The 9,395-nt window shown below is 53.5% G+C and overlaps 1 protein-coding gene across 2 annotated transcripts in view; it reads left to right on the top strand.

Moving 5' to 3' along the window:
• LOC108514013 (malonyl-CoA-acyl carrier protein transacylase, mitochondrial-like) overlaps positions 1-2,683 on the top strand; it is an 11,671-nt gene extending 8,988 nt beyond the window's left edge. Inside the window, exon 3 of one of the 2 annotated variants that reach the window (XR_001881078.1) lies at positions 2,085-2,513. Coding sequence is in view for 1 of the 2 variants with exons in the window: in XM_017850031.1 (XP_017705520.1) it covers positions 2,085-2,116 (32 nt within the window). In the remaining variant the exon portion in view is untranslated. Of the gene's footprint in view, positions 1-2,084 lie in introns of both variants that reach the window. The other variant, XM_017850031.1, reaches the window with a different exon arrangement.
• The last annotated feature ends 6,712 nt before the right edge of the window (positions 2,684-9,395 follow it).

Genomic DNA, 9,395 nt, shown 5'->3' with positions numbered 1-9,395 from the left:
TTTTTTGTGAGACAGAGTCTTGCTCTGTCGCCCAGGCTGGAGTGCAGTGGTGCGATCTCGGCTCACTGCAAGCTCCGCCTCCCGGGTTTACGCCATTCTCCTGTCTCAGCCTCCCGAGTAGCTGGGACTACAGGCGCCCGCCATCTCGCCCGGCTAGTTTTTTTGTGTGTTTTTTAGTAGAGACGGGGGTTTCACCGTGTAGGCCAGGATGGTCTCAATCTCCTGACCTCGTGATCCACCCGTATCGGCCTCCCAAAGTGCTGGGATTACAGGCTTGAGCCACTGCGCCTGGCGGTACTTTTTTTTTTGAGACAATGTCTTACTCTGTCATCCAGGCTGGAGTACAGTGGCACCATCTTGGCTCACTGCAACCTCCACCTCCCAGGTTCAAGTGATTCTCCTATAGCTGGAACTACAGGCGCACGCCACCACGCCCAGCTAATTTTTGTACTTTTAGTAGAGATGGTTTCACCATGTTGGCCAGGCTGGTCTTGAACTCCTGACCTCAGGTGATCTGCCCACCTCAGCCTCCCAAAGTGCTAGGATTATAGGCGTGAGCCACTGTGCCCAGCTCTCCTTTGGTATTCTTGGTAGTGCCACAGCAAAGAGCTCAGGTGAGGGCAGGGGTACCCCCTCAGTGGGGAAGTCCCTTTCCAACAACTGATGTGAAAAGGCTCCTGGGCCCTGCTCACCCAACGCCTGGGCCAAGGACCGGCCATTGCAGAGGAGCCTGCTGGCCCCTGCGATGGTGACCTTGACCCCTGTGGCCCTAGCCTGGGACTTGAGAGGGCTCAGCTGTTGAGCCAGAGTCCAGAGACCTTACACGGAAAGCACTTTGAGACCACAGATGCTCCAGGAAGTGCTACTGAGTAGCCATCCCCATACCTGCCAGTCACTCAGACAATCTAGGTGTGGAGGGAGGGACTTGGGCTACAGAGTCCGGAAGGCCCAGACTAAAGAGGTTCCTGGTTCCTGCAATCCAGCCCTCAGTGGGATGGAGCCGGATGGAGGGTGATAGTGGAGGGGAAGCATGGGTGAGTCAGTACAAGCTAGGTTTTGCTGCAGTGACAAGTAGTCCACATTTCAGTGGTCACAGCACACAAGCACGGGTCCGACTCCTGGTCTGTGCTCACCAGGCTGGGTTCTGCTGGGTGTCTTCAGCCCAGGACTCAGGCTATGGGAGCAGTCTCTAGGGAACACTGACAGACTAAAGTGGGTGGATGACTTGAGGCCAGGAGTTCAAGACCAGCCTGGCCAACATGGTGAAACTCCATCTCTACTAAAAATTAGCCAGGCTTGGTGGTGCATGCTTAAGAGTCCCAGCTACTTGGGAGGCTGAGGCAGGAGCATTGCTTGAACCTGCGAGTTCAAGCAGGTTCAGGTTGCAGTGAGCCAAGATCACACCTTTACACTCCAGCCTGGGTGACAGAACAAGACTCCATCTCAAAAAATAATAATTAAAAAAAATAAAAATTAAAAGAATATCTGCTATTTTAAAGACCTTTGCAAGTTCTATTGTTTGCTAACTGTTGCAAGGGTTTGGAGCTATTGGCTCGCCCGAGTCCCCTTCTAAGCTCAGATTCCTCCAGGGGAGGTTTTTGGCATCAAGAGGAGAGCTCTTTTCTTCCCCAGAGAAACCCCAGATGAAGGTGACAATATCCCAGACCCTGCTTTGTGAAATGGGGCTTGAATTTTAGTTCTGAATTTTATTTTGAAGATTATGGAATAAAAGCAAACAGACTGGTCAAAATTATGAAAGGAGTGATAAAATTCTGAGAACGAACACTTCTTAGATAGTGCTTTTGCCTTTACCAGACACTGTTGCGTGCCTCGTAGGGTTCGCTCTTCCTGGCAGCGTTGTGAAGTAGGTGGAATTGTGCTTATTTGAGGGATGAGACAGAAGAGATTCCAGGATGTTAAGTGAATTGCCTGGGGATGGTGCTGGGACAGACAGGTCACATGTCCACATCTAACAGCTGTGGGTCTCTTTGTGGTCACTCTCCCAGTTTGGCCATGTGAATGGTCAGATCCCTAAAGGCGGATTTCTGGGACATTGCCTGGCTGAAACCTCCTTCCTTCCCCAGGCTCTACGGTTTCTCCAGAAGAATTCCTCTAAGTTTCATTTCAGACGCACCAGGATGTTACCAGTTAGTGGTGCATTCCACACCCGCCTCATGGAGCCAGCTGTGGAGCCCCTGACGCAAGTTTTAAAGGCAATTGACATTAAGAAGCCTCTGGTTTCTGTCTACTCCAATGTCCACGGGCATAGATACATGCATCCCAGCCACATCCAGAAGCTGCTGGCTCAGCAGGTGGTCTCCCCGGTGAAGTGGGAGCAGACGATGCATGTCATATATGAAAGGAAAAGGGCAGGGAGTTCCCCAAACTTTTGAAGTAGGCCCCGGCAGGCAGCTGGGAGCCATCCTGAAGAGCTGTAACATGCAGGCCTGGAAGTCCTACAGCGCCGTGGATGTGCTGCAGACCCTCGAACCTGTGGACCTGGACCCTGAGGAGCCCCGAGATGACTGCAAGGGGCTCAAATGGGATAGCGCCCACTGCCCTCCTCCGGAGGCGAGGCTGTAGGCTGCGCCTGCCACACCCTCCCTTCCTGGCGGCTCCTCCTCTGAGGAGTGAAAGGGATTTATTTGCAACGTGCTTTGAAGGCCACATAAAAGCCCTAAAATGAGTATTTTTTACATGACCCAGTCCATTTCTCCCCTTGGGAAAATGTTTGGATGTTGGGAAGAATGATACCACAGGGCTGGTGTGTAGGGAAGCTGGAAGCCCGGCCCCGCCTCTGCCAGCCCTGCACCATGGGCAGGTGTGCCGTCTCAGTGGGAAGGGGCGTACTGGCTGCTGCAGGCTGCACTGCCCTGTGGATGCTGGAGACACACTGGTGTGGCCTCAGGTTGGGCCAGTGCCAGGGGAGCCCCTCCTCCACCCCAGCCTGCCCCCCAGGGCTCCTTGGTCACAAATCTGAAAGGTTATAGAACCCAATTGGCCTTGGCAGTTTTGTTCACCCCTCGCTTGACAGCTGGGAAACACAGTCCCGCATTTGTTGACATACCCAAGACATACGTATTGAGTGCCTACTGTGTGCCAGAGAGTGAGTGGGCTCTGTTCTGGTAGAACAGCCACGGCTGCGTCCTTCTGGCGGGAAGTCTGTGCAGGGAGAGGTAGGCATCCCCTAAACAGGAACTGAAAGCCCAAAGGAAATAACCCCAACAGTGGATTTTACGCCACAGACCAGGACCAGGGAGAAGGCAAACCGTCGGGCCAAACCAAGACGGCATTTGTGGTCCCCGGCTGCAGGGAAGGATCTGATTAGGAGCACGCAGGCCCTGCCCTCCCCACCAACACGGTGCGCCTCCCTGGGGCAAGAGGAAGCCTGTGCAGGTGCTGCCAACCCCAGAGAGGACCAGAGTCTGCTGGAAACCAACATTTTATTGAGCACTCCTGCTCCTTGGAATCTATTCCAGTAGATTCTTTGCCAAGGGCATCACACATCACACAGGGGTGTGACCAGCACTCCCCTGCTACCTGCCTTGTAGGCAGGGGCAGGAGTGAATGGCTCTTCCTGAGCACAAGCCACAGTTCACCGGTACAAGTTCGGAGCCATAGGAATTCATCTCTTAGAAAAAACGAAAACTGGAATTAAAAAAAAGAAAAAACCTGAGTATAAAACCTCAGCAGTGTTCCAGCACTATCTCAGAGTTTAAATATAAAAGGCATCATGAGAAAACAGTTAAAAGACAACAGCAGCAGGCCGCCACCTCCAGGGCAGTGGTCACAGGGGTGGGGCCAGCCCCGCCCTGAGCCGCTGGGGCCTCACTTGAGCAGCAGGTGCAGGCCCCGCTGAGCAGCGCCGCCAGCAGCAGCAGCAGCGCCAGCAGCACCTGTTCGCGGGACACCACCAAGCCTGGCTAATTTTTAGTAGAGATGGAGTTTCACCATGTTGGCCAGGCTGGTCTTGAACTCCTGGCCTCAAGTCATCCACCCACTTTAGTCTGTCAGTGTTCCCTAGAGACTGCTCCCATAGCCTGAGTCCTGGGCTGAAGACACCCAGCAGAACCCAGCCTGGTGAGCACAGACCAGGAGTCGGACCCGTGCTTGTGTGCTGTGACCACTGAAATGTGGACTACTTGTCACTGCAGCAAAACCTAGCTTGTACTGACTCACCCATGCTTCCCCTCCACTATCACCCTCCATCCGGCTCCATCCCACTGAGGGCTGGATTGCAGGAACCAGGAACCTCTTTAGTCTGGGCCTTCCGGACTCTGTAGCCCAAGTCCCTCCCTCCACACCTAGATTGTCTGAGTGACTGGCAGGTATGGGGATGGCTACTCAGTAGCACTTCCTGGAGCATCTGTGGTCTCAAAGTGCTTTCCGTGTAAGGTCTCTGGACTCTGGCTCAACAGCTGAGCCCTCTCAAGTCCCAGGCTAGGGCCACAGGGGTCAAGGTCACCATCGCAGGGGCCAGCAGGCTCCTCTGCAATGGCCGGTCCTTGGCCCAGGCGTTGGGTGAGCAGGGCCCAGGAGCCTTTTCACATCAGTTGTTGGAAAGGGACTTCCCCACTGAGGGGGTACCCCTGCCCTCACCTGAGCTCTTTGCTGTGGCACTACCAAGAATACCAAAGGAGAGCTGGGCACAGTGGCTCACGCCTATAATCCTAGCACTTTGGGAGGCTGAGGTGGGCAGATCACCTGAGGTCAGGAGTTCAAGACCAGCCTGGCCAACATGGTGAAACCATCTCTACTAAAAGTACAAAAATTAGCTGGGCGTGGTGGCGTGCGCCTGTAGTTCCAGCTATAGGAGAATCACTTGAACCTGGGAGGTGGAGGTTGCAGTGAGCCAAGATGGTGCCACTGTACTCCAGCCTGGATGACAGAGTAAGACATTGTCTCAAAAAAAAAAGTACCGCCAGGCGCAGTGGCTCAAGCCTGTAATCCCAGCACTTTGGGAGGCCGATACGGGTGGATCACGAGGTCAGGAGATTGAGACCATCCTGGCCTACACGGTGAAACCCCCGTCTCTACTAAAAAACACACAAAAAAACTAGCCGGGCGAGATGGCGGGCGCCTGTAGTCCCAGCTACTCGGGAGGCTGAGACAGGAGAATGGCGTAAACCCGGGAGGCGGAGCTTGCAGTGAGCCGAGATCGCACCACTGCACTCCAGCCTGGGCGACAGAGCAAGACTCTGTCTCACAAAAAAAAAAAAAAAAAAAAAAGTACCAAAAGGACAAACCTGGGAGTTGTCACCTAGACTGGGTGCACCTGTCTGGGAGCCTGTTGGGGAGACTCCTGCCCTGACTGGGAGGTCCTTCCTGAGTCACTTCTGGGCTTCCTTCCAAGGCTGCTACAGGGAATGCATCACGAGCTCCATGACTGACCTGGGGCCACTGTACCTGACCTGCCTACCATCTCAGAACAGTCACAGGAGGCTCCTGCCAACTTCCACTACTTCAGAGGAGGCAGTTGGGAACGCCTGGCATACAGTGACCCCTCAAAGGGGAAGGGGAGTCAAGCACAGTCAAGTGGAGGAAACAGACTCCAGAGTGAGACAGGCTCAGGCTACCATCCCCAAGCACTCGCCTCTCTCTGCCTCAGCATTCTTGTGTGGGAAATGTGATTAAGAATCCCTTCCTTTAGCTGGGTGTGGTGGCCTGTGTCTGTAGTCCCAGCTACTTGGGAGGCTGAGGTGGGGGGATCATTTGAGCCTAGTAGTTCAAGACCAGCTTAGGCAACATGGTGAAACCCCGTCTCTACAAAAAATACAAAAGTTAGCCAGGTGTGGTGGCTCATGTCTGTACTCCAAGCCACTCAGGAGGCTGAGTTGGGAGGATCACTTGAGCCCAGGAGGTCCAGGCTGCAGTGAGCCGTGAGGGTGCCACTGTACTCCAGCCTAGGCAACAAAATGAGACCCTGTCTCAAAAAAAAAAAAAAAAAAGCCCTTCCTTCCATATAGCACAGGGTAGGCTGTGAGGGACATGAAGTAAGACAGAAATGCCTGGTCCGGACATCAACCCCTCACACGGGCTGCAATCTGCGCTCACTCAGCATTCCCCGAGCCAGGCACTCAGCACCCACTGCTCTTTCTGTAGGGGGCTCCTGCCGCTCTGCTCAGGATGCCCCACTGCTGGTGAATGCACGCCCATCCTCCAGCTGCTGCCTCCTGGGTTGCTCTTAGGCCCATCAGTAGTCAGCCAGACCCTCACTGTGCCCCTCAGCCTGGAGTCATCCATTCACGGGGGTTCTTCCTTCGACGGCAGGAACCCTGGCTAATCAGTCTGTGCATCCCCAGCGCTTGATAAATGTTTGGGGAAGTAGCAAATGGAAGGAAAGACGGTGGAAAGGAAATGGACTCCAGTGCAAAAACAGACACCTAAAAAAAGCAGGGCAGGCAGAGCGATCTAGCAGAAAACAGATCTCCTGGCCGGGCGCGGCAGCTCACGCCTGTAATCCCAGCACTTTGGGAGGCCGAGACGGGCGGATCACGAGGTCAGGAGATCGAGACCATCCTGGCTAACATGGTGAAACCCCGTCTCTACTAAAAATACAAAAATTAGGCAGGCGCGGTGGCAGGGGCCTGTAGTCTTAGCTACACGGGAGGCTGAGGCAGGAGAATGGCGTAAACCCGGGAGGCGGAGCTTGCAGTGAGTGGAGATCGCGCCACTGCACTCCAGCCTGGGCGACAGAGCAAGACTGTATCAAAAAAAAAAAAAAAAAAAGAAAACAGATCTCTTTTCTCTAAGGAAGCAACCAGATCAGAGGCTCCTCAGAAGCCCAGAATGTACTACGGGAAGGCCCTGGAGATCACCTGGCCCTGCCCCTTTACTTTCGGGACATGGGATGGCTGGTTGGTTCCAGACCCCATTCTACACATGGTGGAGCAGGGCAGCATTCTTGCTCCTGCCTGCTTTACAGCACTCGGTCCACCTCACTGCCCTGGCCCCAAAATACTTCCTAAAGAGCAGGCTGGACAGAGCACCCGCCACACTGCTGGGCCTCACGGGTGTGGAGCAGTTCTAGCCCTGTGTACTCGACTGGGGTTTATGAAGGCGGCTCCCATCAACACCCACCTCTCGGTGTCCTGAAATCACCCTGCAATCTGGAAAGAGGTAGTTGGACACTTCACATACAGGGTTCTCCATGCCTAGAGACTTGCAGTGTTCCCGGGCTTCCAAACAGGCAAAGTTGAACTTGGACTGCGGCTGGCCGAGGACAGACAGCATCCCACTGGGGACAGCCTCTGAAGCTTCCTGCATAGCCTCAGCTCGGATTTTCACCGCATACAAAGCTGTCCAGAGAGAAGTGCATTTGGAAAAATGAGGGCACAGAATGAAGGAGAAAAGGCCAGGCCTGAAAAACAAAGGGCAAGCTCCACTCTGCACTAGAGACAGTGACACTGGTGTCTGCCACCGGCCCACAGGGCCACAGTTCTATGTATCTCCATCGACTACACAAGCGCTCACCACCAAAATTACGCTGCTGTGCTTGGCACTATGCAAACTAGCCCAAGGAGCTTCCTGCCATAAAGCTGATTTGGAGTAGGACAGTGGTGCTTAACAGGCTGTGGGCAGTGTCCAGAGGCATTTTCTGGTTGTTCCGACTAGGGGAGAGTGCCACTGACATCTAGTGGGTAGAGGCCAGGGATGCTGCTCAACATGCTGTACTGCACAGGACAGTTCCCCTTACCCCCCACAAAACAAATGACCTGGCCCAACAGTACCACTTAAAAAAAAAAAAAGGCCAGGCGCGGTGGCTCAAGCCTGTGGTCCCAGCACTTTGGGAGGCCGAGATGGGCGGATCACGAGGTCAGGAGATCGAGACCATCCCGGCTAACCCGGTGAAACCCCGTCTCTACTAAAAAAATACAAAAAAATTAGCCGGGCGAGATGGCAGGCGCCTGTATTCCCAGCTACTTGGAGGCTGAGGCAGGAGAATGGCGTAAACCCGGGAGGCGGAGCTTGCAGTGAGCTGAGATCCGGCCACTGCACTCCAGCCTGGGGCAAAAGAGGGAGCCTCCTTCCAAAAAAAAAAAAAAAAAAATAAGTGCCACTATTGAGAAACCCCAGTGAAAGGTAAAGAGGAACAGGGTGGAAGCCACATTGCCTTAGCAAAGTCACAACCTCCTTGAGGTTCAAATTTTAGTTAGTAAAATGAGGATAATAATATCTAATCTGCCTGGGCTGTTGTGAAAGCTGGGAATGATTATTAGCTAATTTATCAAGAGAGATCAAGCCGGGTGTAGTGGTTCATGCCTGTAATCCCAGCACTTTGCAAGGCTGAGGCAGGAGGATTGCTTGAGCCCAAGGAGTTCAAGACCAGCCTTGGCAACACAGGGAGACCCTGTCCCTACAAAAAAATAATAAAAATTAGCCAGGCATGGTGGTGCGTGCCTGTAGTCCCAGATGCTTGGGAGGCTGAGACGGGAGGATCACTTGTGCCTGGCAGGTTGAGGCTGCAGCTGTAGTAAGCTATGATTGCTCCACTGCACTCCAGCCTGGGTGACAGAGCAAGACCCTGTCTCAAAACAAGAACAACAAAAAAGAACCATCAGAGACATGGGCCGCGGTACTACATGAATTTCAGTAATATAATTGTCCTAAGTCAAGTGTTACTGTCCCTGCTTAGAGCTGGAGAACCTGATACAGCCAAGGCAGATGAACGAAAACCTACAACTTCTGATTCAGTGTGGCTCAAGAACGTGGAGAGAGGGCAGGCTGTGCCCAGGCAGGCAGTGCCAATGACAGTAACAGTGGCCTGAGAGCTGGTCGCTGTGGCTCGCACCTGTAGTTCCAGCACTTTGGGAGGCCAAGGCAGGCAGATCACTTGAACTCAGGAGTTCGAGACCAGACTGGACAACTTGGTAAAACCCTGTCACTAGCAAAAATACAAAAATGAGCCGGGCGTGGTGGTGTGTGCCTGTGGTCCTAGCTACTTGGGAGGCTGAGGTGGGAGGATTGCTGGAGCCCAGGAAGTCGAGGCTACAGTGAGCTGTGTTCATGCCACTGTATTCCAGCCTGGGTGACGGAGTGAGACCCTGTATCAAAAAATCCTACAAAGCCACGCATAAGAATGGCCTGAAACTACCATATCCCCAACACCCTGGTCCTGCTTCCTGGGCAGACAGAAGAGATGAGCAGACCAAGAAGAGATTAAGGGACCTGCACAGCGTTTCAGAGGTCAACAGAGAGGCTTAAGGAGCAAATCCTGACAGATCTTCATTCACTTAGCACTTCTATGTACTGGACTTGTAGCTCCCTTACACAAGAACTGCAGGACAAATACATAAAAAGCCTCTGACATCAGGTACTTGGGAGGCTAAGGCTTGAGACCAGGAGTTAGAGGCTCTCAGATTCCTCCAGGGGAGGTTTTTGGCATCAAGAGGAGA

This window comes from Rhinopithecus bieti, unplaced genomic scaffold (genome assembly GCF_001698545.2).
Source record: "Rhinopithecus bieti isolate Rb0 unplaced genomic scaffold, ASM169854v2 scaffold_33210, whole genome shotgun sequence".
Taxonomy (NCBI): Eukaryota; Metazoa; Chordata; class Mammalia; order Primates; family Cercopithecidae; genus Rhinopithecus; species Rhinopithecus bieti.
The sequence above is the reverse complement of the archived record's forward strand: the minus strand, read 5'-3'. Positions and strand labels throughout refer to the sequence as shown.